This window comes from Somniosus microcephalus, chromosome 2 (assembly GCF_052327205.1).
Source record: "Somniosus microcephalus isolate GS21.2 chromosome 2, FLI_Smic_1.0, whole genome shotgun sequence".
NCBI lineage: Eukaryota > Metazoa > Chordata > Chondrichthyes > Squaliformes > Somniosidae > Somniosus > Somniosus microcephalus.
In genome coordinates, this window is record NC_140988.1 from 349,368,402 (window position 1) to 349,387,575 (window position 19,174).

At 49.3% G+C, this 19,174-nt stretch overlaps 1 protein-coding gene across 1 annotated transcript in view; it reads left to right on the forward strand.

The window, feature by feature from the left end:
• Positions 1–19,174, forward strand: part of lzts3a (leucine zipper, putative tumor suppressor family member 3a) — an 80,426-nt gene that overhangs the window by 26,045 nt on the left and 35,207 nt on the right. Inside the window, exon 2 of the mRNA XM_085975511.1 lies at positions 10,522–11,010. Coding sequence (XP_085831637.1) covers positions 10,561–11,010 — 450 coding nt within the window. The 5' untranslated portion in view covers positions 10,522–10,560. The remainder of the gene's footprint in view (positions 1–10,521; positions 11,011–19,174) is intronic.

Here is a 19,174-nt window from a genome sequence, read left to right on the forward strand (position 1 = left end):
CGTCTTGAGTGCTGTTGGATGTTGATGGTGGGGGATTTGACGATGGTAATTCCCTTGAAAGTCAAGAGTAGGTGGTTAGACTCTCTCTTGTTGGAGTTGGTCAGTGCCTGGCACTTGTGTGGCACAAATGTTACTTGCCAATTATCAGCCCAAGCCTGGATGTTGTCCAGTTCTTGTTGCATGTGAAAAAAGAAAGACTTGCAATTATATAGTGCCTTTCACGACCAGTGGACGTCCCAAAGCATGGATGAAAGTTTCAGCAGCAAACCCACTGTTTGCACTTGGCAGAACGCCAGCTATTTGTAAATGGAATGGAGACCCTGGGGGAAAAATTGAGTCGTGCCCCTTTGGGGCGCTAACGTCGCTGGGGAAAAAATTAGCATCCCCGTGGCAAAAATTCACCGGTAGCGCCCCAAGAGGGAAGTGGGGTGCTACTGGAAGTGCCCTGCCTCCCTCTTGGGACGCTGCGAGTGAATATCACGGTGCTACGTGCCACAGCGCCACACTCTGCGGCACGTCGGTCGCAGTGCTGCAGGCTTTCCTCCCCTTATTAAAGGGGAGGGGCCTAGCGCAGCGCAACCCAGGGCCCAGCTGGGCCACCAGGGATAGGAATGGCGGCAAAAGAGCCCGGCACTCAAGAAAAGAAAACAAAAATGGCCGCCCGGCACATTCCTTTAATTAGCGCCGCCCCGGCTGCAGGTAGGCCCCCCTGACCCTGTCGGACATAGCGTCCAGCGGTAAGTCAGGGGAGGCTACCGAAGATTGTGGCCGGGGCGCTGCGCACGGCGATGACATCATTGCCGGCGGCGCAGCACCATGGGGCGCTAATGGTTACCGCTGCTGCTAACCTCCCGCTGAATTTCGTGGGAGGCGTTGGCGGCACCAGGCACTACTTGCTTTGCATCCCGTTAGCGCCTTCTTAGGTTGCTAATGGGAAGCGCAAAGCAACCAAACTTTTAGGCCCTTAGGGGGCAATTTTCCCACTGGAGGTGAGATGGAGGCAGGTTTCAGTTTGGGTGGGTTTGAAACTCGCCTCCACTGATAGGTTTCAAAATTTTGAGATTTTTCCCATGATTGTCCACTTGATTTCAATTAGTGTTTTGGGACTGAAACTCGCCTCTGTTGACAGCACTTTTCCAGTCTGATTTTATGGCTTCTTGCTCCCTTGGCTAATTCCACAGCATTTCTGCTTCTCCTGCACCACCTCCAACATCTTTTGAGAAACCACTATGTCCAATTCCAAGGCAAGGGCCTACCTGAGGCTCTCAGATGAAACGCTGCAAATGTTGTTTGAGGGGGTGAGAGCTAGCATGGAGGTGCTCTTCCACTCATCTCAGAGGAAGAGGCCTGCCAAAGAAACTAAGGCTGTGAGGGTACAGCTGGCAAGGGATATAACCTCCAGATCTGTGTGCAGATTGGGAGACTGTTTCTGTGTATTGATGAAACGCCATCCCTGTTGGAAAGCATTAAAATGATTTGAAGCCAAAATGTTGGCACTATGCCATCTGTTCTTTCGCCTTAGGAAGCTCCACATTGCGGGCACCGCCACACTTGCATTGTCTGGTTGGTGGCCTGAGTGAAAGGAGGCCAGAGAGTCATGTCCATTGTCAATGAAGTCCTAGGATGGAGCCAAGGACATGTGCCAACTTGGGCAACCTATGCAAATCTGACCATGATAAGTTCATCCCTTGCATCCCTGGAAGCCATGTGCTCACGTGCTGCCACTGCCACTGGTCGATACACCAGCGCTCTGACCTCCTCCTACTCCTCACCTTCATCTGAGGAGGGCTGAAACTGAGCCGCTTGCTCATCAGGAAGCTGCAAGCCACGACGCTGTGCAGTGTGCAGCAGACCATGACCATTCTGGAGACTCTGTATGGTGTATACTGCAGGACTCCACCTGATCGGTCAAGGCAATGGAAGCGCATCTTCAACAACCCAATGGTCTGCTCTATGATGGACCTGGTCGAAGTGTGGCTGGCGTTGTAGCGCTCTTCAGCCTTGTTAGCTGGCCTCCTGATCGGCGTCATTAGCCACTTCTTCAGGGGGTAGCCTTTGTCACCAAGGAGCCGTCCATTAAGTTGGTTTGGTGGATTGAAAAGTGGAGGAACATTAGGATGAAAGAGTCAAGGCAACTTCCACAGAATTTGGCACAAACATGCAAGAACTCCTTGTGGTTACACACCAGCTGTACATTGAGGGAGTGGAGGCACTTTCGGTTGTCAAAGATAGCTGGGTTGTGATGGGGTGCCCTAAGGGCCACGTGTGCCGTCTATGACGTCCTGCACCATTGGCATGCCTGCCATATTTGCAAATCCAACCGAATGGGTGGGGTGGTTATACTTGCTTGATCCCTTGAGAACTGGATGTAATTGTGGGCCTTAGCAAAAAGGGCATCGGTAACCTGGGAGATGCTGCTGATGTCTGCTGATGATCCCTGGAAGGAGCCTGAGGCAAAGAAGTTTGAGTGCGGGGTGACTTTGACAGCCACTGGTAAGGGGTGTCCACCCGTTCCTCTGGGCACCAGGATTGCTGCAGCAGGCCGCCGATCTCTCGGACCACCTCTCACGAAAGTCTCCAACCTCCTTTGGCACTGCTGCTCACTCATGCTGAGGTAGCTCATCCTTTGTCTGTAAATCCTCTGTGGGAGGTATCTCCTGCGGCGAGGTGCCTCGATGCGCTGGTGCTTTCTGCCCTGTGCAGCATCAGGTGGCTGAGCAGCAGGTTGGGGCTCCTGCTGATGTTGCTGCTGAGCTGCCTAGTTCTGCTGCTGCCCTGGATGGTCCTCATCCTCATCTGAGGTCCATGGTAAAAGAAAATAAATGGTTCCCATGCTGCTTGTAGATGCCTCCTTTGGGGAAGCGCTCATTGCAAGCGGGGAGAGGGTCTTCCAAGGAGGTCCCACAGTTGATGGAGTCAAGTTGCAGCACCTCCGACTTCGGAAGGCCTTCTAAAAGTGCTCAGAGACCTTTTAAAGTCAAGGGCCTAGAAATTCAGTTGCGTTCGCCAGCCGTTAGTGCCATAAGAGGGGTAGATTTCGAGCACTAGGCACTTAGCGCCCGGGCGCAGACCGATCTGTGCCTACGCCCAACTTCAGTTGACATTTAGCGCTGGCGCAAAGTGTTTGCGCGCGCTCAGCTGCGCGCGCAGCTTATGACGTCATTTCGTCGTGCAACGCCGTTTGTGCGCCCCAAACCAGAACTTCAGTGGCGCCCGCCCAATGTGGGCGTGGCGCTGTTAAGAACTGTGAAGTGGAACGCAGCAGAGGTCCTGCGGGCCTCGGGGAGCGCTAATTAAAGGGCACTTAGACTGAACTATAAAGGGCAGCCATTTTGCTGCAATGACTTTAGTGCTACGGATTTCTGGACAGAGACCAAGGAAGAGACCTTACTGAATTGGGCCAACATAGGAGAGGTATTTTTGGCTTCTGGCCAGAGCTTGCAAATTTGTCTCATTGTGATTTCACTGTTTGCAAGTATATTATGGGGGCTGCATGGGGTTCCAACCCTCAGTTCCAGCATTATGTGCGAAGGGCTTGCAGACGCTGTGTGAGAGGGGCAGCCATGCCTAGACGCAGAGGGGCCATCAGGCGTCGGCAACGTAGGCCTTACCCACTCAGGGAATACCGCCAGCAGGTGTCCTATCTCACCATGACTGCCGCGCATTGTGTTAAGAGGCTGCGCTTCAGAAGGGAGGTGGTTGCAGAGATCTGCCAGCTGCTTCACAGAGATCTGCGTCCACAGCTGATGTGCAGGACGTCTCTGTCGGTGGAAGTGAAGGTCACGGTGGCTCTGAACTTTTATGCAAGCGGCTCCTTCCAAGCCGCTGCTGGGGACATAGCGAACATCTCCCAGTTCGCCGTGCATCGCTGCATCCGGCAGGTCACCGATGCCCTTTTCGCAAGGAGACACCAATTCATCTCCTTCCCCATGACCCTAGAGAGGCAGGAGCAGCGTGCAGTCGGATTTGCGAGGATCGCCGACTTCCCCATGGTGCAGGGCGCCATTGACTGCACGCATGTGGCTATGCGGGCACCTATCGACAATGCCGAGGATTACCGCAACCGGAAGGGCTACCATTCCCTCAATGTACAGCTGGTGTGTGACCACAGGCAGCGCATCCTAGCTGTCAATGCCCGCTTTCCAGGAAGCAGCCACGATGCATTTATCCTGCGCCAGACTACTGTGGCTGACATGTTCCAGGCACAGCCTCCCCCAAGCGGATGGCTTATCAGGGACAAAGGCTATCCTTTGTGTACATGGCTCATGACCCCGCTCCGCGCGCCCAGGACCCCTGCTGAGGAGGCATACAACGAAAGCCATCAAGCCACAAGGAACATCATAGAGCAAACGATTGGCGACCTCAAGCAACGGTTCCGCTGCCTGGATCGTTCCGGCGGATCTCTACAGTATTCGCCGGATAGAGTCTCCCAGTTCGTCGTCGTGTGCTGCATGCTGCACAACCTGGCTATCCGCAGGACTCAGACACTGCCACCTCACGTTGGACCACCACCTCAGGAGGACGAGCAGGAGGACCATGAGGAGGAGGAGGAGGAGGAGGAGGAGTACCAGCCCAGGAGGGAGCCACAAGGTCCAAGGGCCGTCCATCGGCGGCTTATTGAACGACACTTCTAGGCCCCCTGTCAGGGAATGGCTTGTGGCAATGAACGCACCTGAATGCAGCCGCTCCGCAAGCCCTCAGCCGGTTAACGCAACAACCACTTGAAACATCACACATGGACAAGCTGAATAAATAAAAAGCTTTATTTAACAAACTCAGGGCCCTTCCCACATGAAACCCAAAAACAGACAAGACCCCCAAAAAACAGTCAAAAACATATCTCACTCCCACAACCTGGGGAGGAATAACAAAACTTGTCCATCCAAATGGCCTTCATCCTCGGCCTTACCAAGACAAACCCCCCCATACAGAACACAAACACCCCCATATAAAAAAACATTTGCCTTCATCTTCGGCCTTACCAAAATAAACCCCCCCCCATATAGAACACAAACACCCCCATATAAAAAAACATTTGGCAACACACTCTACTTTGTGTGCCGAGAGGGTGAGTCCTTGTCCAGGCTTTTCCGGCCCCTGGCCGACCTGCTGCTCCGCCTCAACCTGGGCCCTGTGGGTGTTGCAAGGCTGGGGGAAGGCTCCTGAGGGGCACAATGCGTGACGGCAGATGCCCTTGGGGGTCGGCCTAGACGAGCTCCGGCCCTGGAGGGGCCGGCTGCTGACTGCTGCAGCTGTGGCTGGGCAGCATCAGTCTCTCCAGCAGCTCGTCGCAGCTTTGCTGGGGGAGTGGCAGTGGCGGCTGCAGCAATGGGGGCAAGCTGGCTGATGCCAGGCGCTCGCTGGTCGCCAGAGACACTGGCACTCGGCCGGGCTGGCAGTGCAGCAAGCGCAGCAATCTGGTGAAGGCCAGACCGCTGTGCTGCAGCAGCGCGGCGGGTGCCCTGGCGATGTGTGCGTGACACAGCGAGTGTGGCAGCAGTGAGTGCCCGTACTGCCCTGGTCTGTGCCCACATCAGACCAGCCAGTGACTGCACGGCACCACTCATCAACTCTGCACTCGCTACCTGTGCTGCCCTGAAATCGGCCCGACTCGCGTCCTGTGATGCCCTGAATTCTTCGTGACCCCTGGCCTGTGCTGCCCCGAATTGTTCGTGACCCCTGGCCTGTGCTGCCGCGAGTTCTTCTAAACCCCTGGCCTGTGAGGCCCCGAAATCGGCCACACGATGAGCCAGGGACTCAATGGCCTCAGGCAACCGTCCCACAACCCCCATGAACTCGGTGTGCCGACGATCCGAGTCCGCGGACATTTGATCAAGGAGGCGCACCTCCTGGGCGAGGACCGTCTCCGGACTGGAGGCCGGACTCTCCCTCTGGGGAGAAGGCCGCCGAGCTGCCCGACCCTTCCCGCGTGGCTGGACGCCACTGGGCCCAGCAACTGCACTCCCCTGCAACACTTTCCCCCCTCTGGGGAGAAGGCCGCCGAGCTGGCCGACCCTTCCCGCGTGGCAGGATGCCACTGGGCACAGGAGCTACACTCCCCTGCAACACTTCCCCCCCCTCTGGGGAGAAGGCAGCCGTGCTGCCCGACCCTTCCCGCGTGGCTGGACGCCACTGGGCACAGGAGCTACACCCCCCTGCAACACTTCCCCCTGGCTCTCCTCCAGGCAAGACGTGTCCCCTCCATTGCCATCCCCTGGCGCGGATGAGGGTTCCCCCGATGTGCCGCCTTCCTCTTGCTCCTCGTCGTCCTCCTCTTCCGAGGGACTGACACTCGCAGCCTCAGGGACCTCCTCCTCACCAACTGAAAGCAGGAAGGCACAAGAGTAGCTTTAGAGTGAGGACAGGGCGTCAGCGAGGGAGGCATGAGTGGTGGCATTATGCGCATTGGTCGGACAGTGGCAAAGGATGTAGATCTGAAGCACAAGGGGAACGAGAGAGGTCCAAACACTCATGTCCTTACCATTGGGGCCCAGCACAGGGTCGGCATCTCCAATTGCAACGGGGCCAATCACCCGGGCACCCATGAGTCGACCCACGCGCTCCTCCAGGTCACTGAGCTCCTGGAACTGGGCACGGCCTCCCCCGGTGACAGTTCGGCTCTTCAGATTCTAGGCCAGCTTGGCCTGCAAGAGAAAGGATGGCCTCTAAGTACAGTGTGATGCCCTGTTGTTGTGTGCACTGCCTCCCATGGTCGAATAGCTTGGCCAGTGTGTAAAGTGCAGAAAGTGCTATTGATGTTCATGCCAGTGCCATAGCTGCTGGAGGAGGGCTGGCCATTAGGCCTTTGAGGTCCCTTTGCCCATAATGTGAGGTGCACATGCAAGGATGAGGAGGACAATGGAAAGGGTACTCACCCTGACCAACCGAGTGAGGTCGTTAAACTTTTTCCGGCATTGGTCACCAGTCCTGGGGACATCGCTGTTGGCTGTGACCCTCTGGGCGATATCCCTCCAGGCTCTCCTGTACACCCTCTTGGGAGGCTTCTTGCCACTGTCCGGGAACAAGATATCTCTTCTCTTCTCCAAAGCCCTAACCAGCACCTTTAAATCGTGGGCAGAGAAGCGCTGCGCTCGCTCACGGGCCCTCTGCATCCTTCCTGGCGCTATTTCTCTCCAGCAGCAGTGTTTAGGCCTAGCTGGAGGGCTGCAGTATCCAGGGCGTGACAGCAGACCAAGTCGACCCTTCCCCCTTTAAGAGCTGGCCGGCGCCAGGGTGCCTGCTGTCAATCAAAACATGACCGCACCTGCGCTGCGCCCGGCCTCGGCGGTATCAGTCTGCACCGCCGGCTTAGCGCCTAAAGATAGGGGTGCATCGCCAGTTTTAGCGCTCGAGCAAACTCCTTGGCCAAAGCTACTGAATATCGGCGAAGTGGCCTCCACTTTCCGGCGGGCGCAAACTTTAGCGCCCGCCCGACCTTACCGCCCCAAAAGTGGCTATACTGAATTTCTAGGCCACTGTCTGGCACCTGCAAGTAATCCTTGCTGCGGTAAACAATGTCTTGTTAGATCTGCAGCAGTGAGGTGGCCACCCACGAGTCAACCTGCCAGGTTTACCTGGCGTGGTTCAGGAGTTGCGCGGAGCATGCCAAAATGCTGGGAAATTCACGAGGGCCTCTCAAAATAGGCTTTTTAAGGAAGTTAATTATCACAGTGGCCAGCTGGGGGCGGGAGCATTTCCCGACCTCCAAAACTGGCACTGGCAAAATCCTGTGGAGGCGGGCTACAAACCCGACCTCTTTGAATCTAATTTTCCCGCCTTTCCCGACTCCAAACCCGCCTCCTCCGACGTCAGAAAATCGCCCCCTTAGATTTAATCTAATTCAACTCTGACTAATATTACCAGCCTGTCGGTAAAGCCAATGTTACAGTAACTTTACAGACAGCAGTCAACTGTAGGTCTGGCCCGTGCTGCCCCCAGCCTCGCCCAATATATTTCTAAGTTCAGCGGGCCCTTAGCAACAGGTGAAGCCTGGTTATTGCACTTGAAGGTCAAACTGTTATCCTCTGCTCTCGCCTATCCAAGGATGTGGATTCTGATTCCAGTCAGGACAGGAGTAGGCCATTCAGCCCCTCGAGCCTGTTCCACCATTCAATCAGATCACGGTGGATCTGCACCTCAACTCCATTTTCCTCCCTTTGCTCCATATGTTACCTAACAGAAGTCCATCGATCTCAGACATGATGGGCTGGATTTTGTCAATGGGGACGTGATGGAGGCAGGACTCCCAATTTTTGGGTTGCAGTCCCGCCTCCATCGATTTGTGGCTAACCCACACGAATTTCCCTTGATTGACTTTTTTAAGCCTGCCCAGCGGGCTCAGCAGGCCAATTAAGGGACACCCGGTTACAGGTGACGTCAGGAATTGACATTTCATCTGTCAAGAGCTTTTGACAGATGAAATATCAGCATTTGACAGCTCTGTGAAGCTGTCAAACACTGACAATCTGACTTCTAACTTGAGTCCTTCTCCACAGACTCAGTTAGAAATCTCTCCAGAACAGAAAGCAGAATGCTGCAACTTTTGACAGCTCGCGGCCATTCTGCTTTCTGTGCCGGTGAGATGAGGAACTCCCGAGACCTGAAGGAAGGAAGCCTGCATTAGTAAGTAAAGGTAAGTAAAACTTATTTAAACACTTTACACACACCAAACGCACTTACTTCTGCACTCATGCACCCATCACTCACCTGAACACCGGTCATCTCGAACCCTCCAAGCCCTTCAGCCCGACGGTCCGCCTCGCTAACTTGGCATGGTTTGGAGCCGTCAGGAATCCCACACTTCAGGGCTAAAAATAGGGATTAGGCCAAAAACTGCCTGTTAGCTACCTGTTAACAGGCAGTTAATTGGCACTAATCCTCTTCCCGCCTCGGGGAGGCGGCTCCCAGCACAGGTCGGGTACCTGCCTCCTGGGAAACGGGCATGGAGGTGGGTTGGGGGTGGGAAGGGTTCGTGCCCTCTAATTCTGCAATTTTCCCCCCACTCCCGCCTCCAAACCCGCCTCCACGGGGCTTGGAAATTCGAGCCCGAAAGCTCCAACTGACCCAGCATCCACAGCCTGTTTTGGGGGGGAAGAAAGTTCCAAATTTCTACCGTCCTTTGTGTGGAAAAAGTGCTTCCTGATTTTGCTCCTGGAAATACGCAGGGGGCGAAGTGATGGGTTGAAGTACGCATCGACAGTTGACTCCTGAGTATTGTTGGCAGGGCCATTGCAAAGCTCTTCGCGACGCATGTAATACTTGATATTTTGACTGGCGTGTCCGACCATGTCTGAGGGTGGAGAATGTGCTCCGTTCTATTTTAATTCTATGCAGATTCTTCCAGCGCTGGATGTATGTGCCCATTATTTATTTAATTGTTTTTTTTGTCAGGATCATTATCCCAGGCTTTCACTAAATCAGTTTTGAGTATTCATTGTTTGACAACAGAATTGGAATAAATTGGAACTCTGAGAGCGATCAGCGAGAAGGTTACTGCCAGTGCTATGCGTTCACTGAGGAGCATCGTAATGTGAACCATAGGATAAAAATTAAACAGCGGGGGGGGGTCACAGTAAATAGATTGTCCCATCGGTTCCCAAAACCCCAGCATTCTCACTAAAAGTAGAACTAAGTTGACAGGTCTCCTCTGTTGGAGAAGAAATGTCAGTAATAAATGAGGATTTATAATCCTGTTTAATAAAAACACATCAGTTCTTGGATATCTGTCTCTCTTTCTCCTTTCTCCTCCCCACCCATCTGTTTTAAAATGTGGAATTGGAAAGTTCCCCTGGTAGTTTTATTCAGCGAGTGACTGTCATGCAAACCAGGAAGCACCCAGTTTCGATCCCAGGTCTGTACTGAGTGTATTCCACTCTGTTAGTAACTCACTGCTCTGTTGTTTTACCAGGAAGAAAAATACAATCAGTTTAGATGTCTGTAGCTGCAAACTCATTAAAAAAAAAACCCTATCTGTTTAAAACCATTAACCCATAAGTCGAGCATCTGCTCTAGTCTTCCCATCCCTATTTACCAGCATAAGGCCCTACCAGGGGCCAGGCCTGTGCCAGGGATGTGAAGGGGCTGCGTAAATAACCCAGCCCACCAAATTCAGGCACGCTGAGGCCTGGAGCCATACTCTTATGACAATGGCTACATTTGGGGCGGGCCGAGGCACCACAACCAAACAAGGACATTGAAAAGTCCACCTTTAAGTCCAGACCTGGTGTATCCGGGCCCCCCCGGCCTAGTTTGTGGCCTCAAGGCATCAAGGGGTATGGGGAGAGAGCGGGTATATGGCATTGAGATAGAGGCTCAGCTATGATCATATTGAATGGCGGAGCAGGCTCGAATGGCCTACTCCTGCTCCTATTTTTCTATGTTTCTATGTTGCACTCCTGCCCGAGTTATAGCAGGAGTGTGCTGGAAGGGCCGAGGATTTGTTTTTGCCCCCCCCACCCCATTGCCTTTAAGATTGTTAAATTGTCTACTGTGGGCACTCACCCATTTCTCTTTACCTTTCAGTGCCACTGACTGATGTTGCTCCATTGTTCCTGAGTCAACATGGCAAAACTTCAGATGCTTTCGGCAACCAGTGAGCCCGGTTACCACGGCTGTGAGACGTACCCTGCGTTTGCTCCCAGATCCGCCGATCCCGGCTACTCCCAGGGCACGATGGGAAGCGTTGGCAGCGGCGTCGCCAATGAGCAGGAGTTTGCGATGAAGAGTGTGAACGGCAGCAACCGAGCGGGCCACGCCCAGAACAGCAGTCGGCAGCACGACGGGCTGAGGAACGGGTACACTTCCCGGGAATTCCCTCAACGCTTCTCCGCTGATGACAAATGCTTCAAGCCTGAGAAAATGTCTAATTCTTTATACATTAACGGGGACCGTCGCACGGGAGACAGAACTAAAACTGACGTAACAAACAATAACGAGAGGAACATGCCTCCACAGTACAGAGAGCCAAGCAACCCCCCGAAGATACTGCCTGTGTCTGGCAAACTAGAACAGGTAATAATGCAGGGTGAGATCCTATTGGGATGAGGGAAAACATTGTAACATAGCAACTTGGAAAAAAGATGCAATACTCTATTGGAATAGATACTCCCCCAAAAAGAATTGGAAGCCAATTGATACACTCAAGGAATTCTATGGTTGACACACTTTCCAAGCCCAAAACAGGGATGGGGCGAGTGCAGGTTTGAGTTCTGATATTTTCCTCTCGGCTACTAAAAATTCCTATTTATTTAATTATTATTTGTTCTTAGTGTGGGCCATTGCCCATCCCTAACAACCGAATGGCTTCCTAGACCACTTCAGAGGACACTGACTCAACCACATAGTTTGAGACTGGCGTTGCAACTAAGTCAGACTACATCTGAGGACATTAGTGAACCAGTTGGGTTTTTACAAACAATTTGTCAGCTTCCATGGTTATTTTTCTGTTTTTAGTCCATAATTATCAGATTTATTGAATTCTATTTCACCACTAGGATTCTAAACTCAACTTCTGGGTTTCCACTCTAGTACCATAGTTACTACATTACCGTACAGAAACAATAACTTGCATTTATATAGCACCTTTAACGTAGTAAAACGTCCCAAGGCGCTTCACAGGAGCATTATCAGACAAAATTTGACACTGAGCCACATAAGGAGATATTAGGCCAGGTGACCAAAAGCTTGGTCAAAGAGGCAGGTTTTAAGGAGTGTCTTAAAGGAGGGGAGGGAGGCTTAAGGGAGGGAATTCCAGAGCTTGGGGCCTAGACAGCTGACGGCATGGCTGCCAATAGTGGGGAGAAAGAAATCAGGGATGCACAAGAGAGTTAAAGTTGAAGGAATGCAGAGTTCTCGGAGGGTTGTAGGGCTGGAGGAGGTTACAGAGATAGGAAAGATTACGGAGATAGGTACCTTAGCTAATGGCAACTGGCCAATGGAGTGAACATGATAAGTGAACTGAAAGGGGCGTTTTTCTGGAGCAAAAATGAAGCAAGGATAAAGTCGACAGGTAGGATTGAGATTTATCAAAAACAGACGAGTTTTTTCTGTTTCTAAAAATGGCTGATTTTTGTCTTCTAACACTCCTGTGAAGCGGATTGGGACATTTTACAACGTTAAAGGCGCTATATAAATTTGAGTTACTGTTGTTGTTGTGTTCTTCTTGGAAGAACTGAGAGTGGGGGCATAATTTCTATTGAAAATCTTCACTATTAGCGTCTGATTTAATTTTTAGAACTGTCTAGACAACCCAATGATAATCTGGATTTAACGAGTCCAAATCCAGAATGGCAGCCCTAGAGGAGGGAGATGATGTCATAGACCATGAGGTATTGATTATTTGAATCCCATAATTTAGATTACAGTCTTATAATGCCTTACCTTATCATTTATAATTAATGGAATGGGGGATGTGTGGTGCAGGGGGTTGGGCAATGTCTGTTCATCCCTGAAGCCTAGGATTAAATCCAGTCCAGACTGATTGCATGAGACCTCCTGTATGCTGCTGTAAGGGGCCCTATGCAAAATAAATGTAGGCAATTCCAATCCATTTCCGAGTGGGAATGGGCCCAGAGCACAGAACTGACCATAATCTGGCACAAAATTGGCAATCTCACTTTAAGAAGGACCTGGATGGTGCCTCCATCTGCGCCATACAACAACAACAACTTGCATTTATAAAGCACCTTTAACGTAGTAAAACGTCCCAAGGTGCTTCACAGGAGTGCAATCCAACAAAAATTGACACCGAGCCACATAAGGATAAATTAGGGCAGATGACCAAATGCTTGGTCAAAGAAGTAGGTTTTTTAAGGAAGAAAGGAGGAAAGAGAGGCAGAGAGGTTTAGGGAGGGAATTCCAGAGCTTAGGGCCTCGGCAGTTTAAAGCACGGCCGCCAATGGTGAAGCGATTAAAATTGGGGTTGCACAATAGGCCAGAATTGGAGGAGTGCAGATATTTCGGAGGGCTGGAGAAGGTTATAGAGATAGGGAGGTGCGAGCCCAGGGAGGGATTTGAAAACCAGGATGAGAATTTTAAAATCAAGACGTTGCTTAACCGAGAGCCAGTGTAGGTCAGCGAGCAACAGGGGAGATGGGTAAACCGGACTTGGTGCGAGTTAGGACACTGGCAGCAGAGTTTTAGATGACATCAAGTTTATGGAGGGTGCAAGATGGGAGGCCGGCCAGGAGTGTGTTGGAATAGTCAAGTCTAGAGGTTAACAAAGGCATGGATGAGGGTTTCAGCAGCAAATGAGCTGAGGAAGGGGTGGAGCGAGTCCGTGGAAGAATGACCACAACGTGCGTTAACAAATGGTAGTGGAAATAGGCGGTCTTAGTGATGGTGCGGGTATGTGGCCTGACGGATATATACCTGACCTGGGAATACTTGATGCTGACTCTGAGGGCTCGAATTTCATCAGGCCATTGAGGCAGGATTGGAGGTGTGTGGGGGGGTTAAAATTGCGAAATCAGGGGGCATGAACCCATCCCGCACCCAACCCACCTCCATGCCCGTTTCACAGGAGGCGGGTACCCGACCTGTGCTGGGAGCCGCCTCCCCGAGGCGGGAAGGGGATTAGTGCCAATTAACTGCCTGTTAACAGGTAGTTAACAGGCAGTTTTTAGCCTAATCCCTATTTTTATCCCTGAAGTGCGGGCTTCCCGACGGCTCCAAACCACGCCAAGTTAGCGAGGCGGACCGTCGGGCTGAAGGACTTGGAGGGTTCGAGATGTCCAGTGTTCAGGTGAGTGATGGGTGCATGAGTGCAGAGGTAAGTGTGTTTGGTGTGTGTAAAGTGTTTAAAGAAGTTTTACTTACCTTTACTTACCTTTGCAGCCTTCCTTCCTTCAGGTCTCAGGAGTCCCTCATCTCACCGGCACAGAAAGCAAAATGGCCGCGAGCTGTCAAAATCTGCAGCATTCTGCTTTCTGTTCTGGAGAGATCTCTAAATCAGCCTGAGAGGAAGGAATTAACTTGGAGTACAGATTGTCAGAGTTTGACAGCTTCAAAGAGCTGTTAAACGCTGATATTTCATCTGTCAAAAGCTCTTGACAGATGAAATGTCAATCTGTGATGTCACCTGTTGCCGGGTGGCCCTTAATTGGCCTGCTGAGCCCACTAGGCAGGCTCAACAAGGTCAATCAAGTGAAAATCGAGTGGGTTGGCCACAACTCGATGGAGGCGGGACTACAACCCCAAAAGTTGTAGTCCCGCCTTCTACACGCCTCTATTGATAAAATCCAGCCCTGGGTGTTTGAAATGGAAGGTCTTCCAGTCCCTTGCATTTACACCACTCACCTTGATGAGTGTAAAAATGCCAACAAAAAAAGAAAACTTTCCAATTTATGTTCTTCCTGTCCTGTTGTCTGTCTCTCTGGTGGTGGTTTTTCAATGTTGTTTGTAAATAGCACCTTGTGACAGAAGTGAATTGCTGATTTTATGATGTGACATTTGAAGGTGTAAATGTGACAGAGCTGCAGGTTGCCTGGGTTTGCAGGAAGATTGGTTGTCCAGTGCATTTTATAGAGACAGTAATGGGTGTGGGCTTCAGGTGACATTGTCAGTGGTGAAAGCAAAGTGTGAACAGGTTAGAACCAGTCTTTGAACTGTCAAACCAACATCTTTGAAATCACTTTAGTATCTTTTATGTAACATGAGCCTTTTCTTACATAGAGGCTTTATGCAGATTTGGCTCCATTTTACTGTCCATAGCAGCTGCCAGTACATACATCAAAAAAGAGAGAACATTTTAGGAACAGGAAGAGGTCAGTAGGCCCAATAAGCCTGTCTGTTTCAATAGAGCGACCACAGGCCTGATTCAGATTTGAACAGTGGGGAACCGGAGTGAGTTATCAATCATGCAATCAATCAAAATACTCTGCTGTGCTTTAAGATGTTCAGAGTGTAGGTTGTTGCGGAATTGCGTATTTTAAAAAAAAAAAAACTTTTTTGGTCCATGGATTCAAAATGATTAATTAGGGAAAGCTGGGTCATTTTAAGTGGGATAATTTTGAGTTCCAAGTATTCTGGAATACCTCTGGTGCAGGAACTCTCAATCAGAACGACATTAATGAAGTAATGTTGTAGTTGACATCAGTCCATGGCAGGGGCAATTCCATTCTTTTTGAGCAGATTACTGGACATTGTTGGAGAAGTAAACTTATTGAATTTTTTGAAGAGGTAACAGAGAGAGTAGACAATGTTAATGCAGTAGATGTAATTTATCTGGATTTTCAAAAGACCTTTGATAAGGTACCCCATAATAGACTGATGCACAAGGTCAGAGAATGCGGAGTCAGGGGACAAGTAGCAGAATGGATTGCTGGCTGGCTTCAGGACAGAAAGCAGAGAGTGGGAGTAAAGGGTAGCTATTCACAGTGGCAGAAGGTTGGTAGTGGTGTTCCACGAGGATCAGTGCTGGGACCACTGCTGTTCACAATTTACATTAACGATTTAGACTTAGGAATCAAAAACACAATTTCTAAATTTGAGGATGACACCAAATTGGGGGGGTAAGTCAATACCGAGGAAGACTGCAACAAGTTACAAGAGGACATTAATAAACTTGCAGAATGGGCATATAATTGACAAATGAAGTTCAACACAGATAAATGTGAGGTATTACATTTTGGTAGGAAGAATGAGGTCACTTATTCAATTCAATTCAATTCAATTCAATTCAAATCGCTTTATTGGCATGACAAGTTACATCTTATGTTGCCAAAGCATCGAAAAACATTCATGTTTGTTCACAAAAATACAGATCTATCCATACATTGTACAAACAGATATATCCCTGAGTGTATAAATATACTTTCATATAATTTATATATACTCTTTTCTTATATTTAGTGGTTGTCCCTCTGTTTATGGCAAGCTGTAACATAGTGTGCCGCTAGTGTTACACAATTTCTCTCTTCCCCTAGTAGGTATGGGAGTTTTTGGTCGTCATTCAAATTTCTGAATTCCGGGCATATTTTTGTGAATTTTGGGTAGAAATTCTCCCTTATGCCCTGATATTTTCTACAAGCTGTGAGGAAGTGCATCTCTGTCTCCACCACTCCCTGACTGCAGTGAGAGCATATCCTGTCCTCTCTTGGTAGCCGGGTCTGCCTGTGTCTACCTTTTTCGATCGCCAGGTTATGTTCACTAAGTCTGTACATTGTCAAAGTTTTTCTCAGTTTGCTATCCTTTACCATGGTCAGGTAATCAGCCATGTTGTATTGTCTGTTTAGGGCCAAGTAGCAATTGAGTTTGCTTTGGGTTTTTGTTGTTTCTGCCCAATATGACAGATATTTTTCCTTTTGCTTAGCGACGATTGTGTTGGGTCGAATTCTTTGTGTTACGCTGTCACTGTCCTGGGGCTGGCTATTGTTAGTAGTGTTAGTAGTTACTTCACTGAGTCCCAGGACTAGTTGACTGAGGGTATTCTTCTTTATGGTCCTCTCTTGGCATTTCAGGGCTTCGTAATGATAGCATTGGGGGTTGCTCATTTCTAGGTGTTTCCAAAATTTGGTGGCTCTTTTTTGGAGGGTTACTTATTACTTGGAGGGTGCGAGTCTAGGTGGGGTAGAGGAACAAAGGGATCTCGGAGTACAAATACACAAATCACTAAAAGTTGCGACACAGGTTAGCAAGGCCATAAAAAAAAGCAAACCAAGCACTAGGGTTTATTTCTAGAGGGATAGAATTGAAAAGTTGGGAAGTTATGCTAAACCTGTATCAAACCTTGGTTAGACCACACTTGGAGTACTGCGTGCAGTTCTGGTCACCATATTATAAAAAGGATATAGAGGCACTGGAAAGGGTGCAGAGAATATTTACAAGGATGATACCAGAAATGCGAGGGTCTACATATCAGGAAAGGATGAACAGGCTGGGTCTCTTTTCCCTTGTAAAAAGAAGGCTGAGGGGTGACCTAATAGAGGTCTTAAAAATTATGAAAAATTTTGATAGCGTGGATACAGAGAGAATGTTTCCACTTTTGGGGAAGAGCATAACTAGAGGCCATCAATATAAGAAATCAAATAGGGAATTCAGAAGAAACTTCTTTACCCAGAGAGTGGTGAGAATGTGAAACTCGCTACCACAGGGAGTGGTTGAAGTGAATAGTATAGATGCATTTAAGAGGAGGCTAGACAAGCATATGAGGGAGAAGGGAATAGAGGGTTATGCTGACAGATTTAGATGAGGAAAGACGGGAGGAGGCTCGAGTGGAGCATAAACGCCGGCATGGACTGGTTGGGCTGAATGGCCTGTTTCTGTGCCATGTATCCTATGTAATCATCCTGGATGATGGAAAAAGTCACACTCCTGATTTAGGAGCTTAGTTCACAGCAATGTTTGTGGCTCCATCAAGAGGTTCACGAAGGAAGCGAGGCTCCCAATGCCTCAATGGAAGGCAGCCAGCAAGGTGCAATTTGCTAGGTTAACGGATGTGTCCTCCTGCAGAATGGGAGTTTACAATTTGCATCCTAGATGGGTAACGTCTACTCTTGTGCTTGTTAAAAGGCCCGGGATACTGTTATTACTAGGAGTAGGACGCTGCACAATTGCTTGAAGTCAAATATTTGCCAACTAATTTATCTTCCATTTACAGAACGGTGCATATGCACAAAGCTTAAGTAAGTGTATTTCCATGCTATTAGTCCCCACATTGACATACAGGTGGAAGAAAAGAGAGCAAAGAGGGAAAGTAATAGGAAGCAGTGAACATCCTTAAGTAATCGTTCAACTCGTAATGGAATCTTAACTATTGCACCTAATGAGGGATGTACTTGAATCCATAATTCACCCTTTCTTGGAGCTGGCATAGAATCAGATGCTGATGTTAGTTGGTTAACACCTAAATGCCATGTGCCAACTTTAATTATATTCTATGCCTACACCACCAACAACAACTTGCACTTATATATCCTTTGATGTAGTGAAACATCCCAAGGTGCTTCACAGGAGTGTAATCAGACAAACATTGACAGTGAGCCAATGAAGAGGACAGGTGGTCAAATGCTTGGCCAGAGGTAGGTTTTAAGGAGTGTCTTAATGAAGGAGAGAGAGGCGGAGATGCTTAGGGAGGGAATTCCAGAGCTTAGGGCCTCGGCAGCTGAAGGCATGGCTGCCAATGGTGGGGTGAAGGAAATCGGGGATGCACAAGAGGCCAGAATTGGAGGAACGCAGAGTTCTTGGAGGGTTGTAAGGCTGGAGCAGGTTACAGAGATAGGGAGGGGTGAGGCCATGCAGGAATTTGTATGAGGATGCACATTTTAAAATCCAGGTGTTCGGGGACCGGGAGGCAATGCAGGTCAATAAGCATTCAAATGTACAGAAAACCTACCAAATCACATTCTCAATCAGCTACCTTCCCTGGCAAAAGATTTCCATGGTCCCAGCAGTTTGGGCGTCGCCAGTGTTTGATCACTTGTTGTCTGCCCATATATCATTCACCCCAAGCTAACCAAATATCCATCCAGCTCCTTTATTAAAATCCGTTCCTCAACACAACATTAACTGTGTCATTTGGGAGTCTGTTGCTTATATTCACATTTCTGTCGGAGGAAATGGTCCCCATCTGAAGTCCTGCTTGATAACTAGTTAATTTTTTTCCACTGTTTATGTCCTCTAGATGTCTGCTCATAGTTCAAGTTAAATCACCTGCTCGATCCTTGCTAATTATTCTTCTTGGAATTTTAAAAACGTGGATTATGACCTTTAGCCGCCTTTCCTGTTATGAAATCGTATCTCTGTTCATAACTTAGAACACTAAACACTGAGTAGTTCACAGAGTAACGGCATCGATGTTTCAGCTGTCCAAAATCCTTTATCGTTTTAGTTTGATCTAGTCTTCTCCTTACTGTTTGTGCCTGGAGGGGGAGGAGGGAGCCTCGTCAGTGCTGTGCCATGTTAGACCCTTTACAGCACTTTGACAATTACACCCAAAGCAAATCTAAGAAGAGCAAATTGAGTGTTCATTCAGCAATGCCCAACGATTGAAATAAAATGCCACTCGTGTGGACCAAAGTGTAATTCATTGCTTGACCCCAACTTCCTTTGCATTTAAATTACATTACATCCAAATGCTGTTCGAAATTCGAGGAAACTTCCCCCCCGAGTTTGGAGATATGAAAACAGAGTCCCAGCAAATTGCGTTTGATGCTGTTGATTCCTTTCATTAAATGGT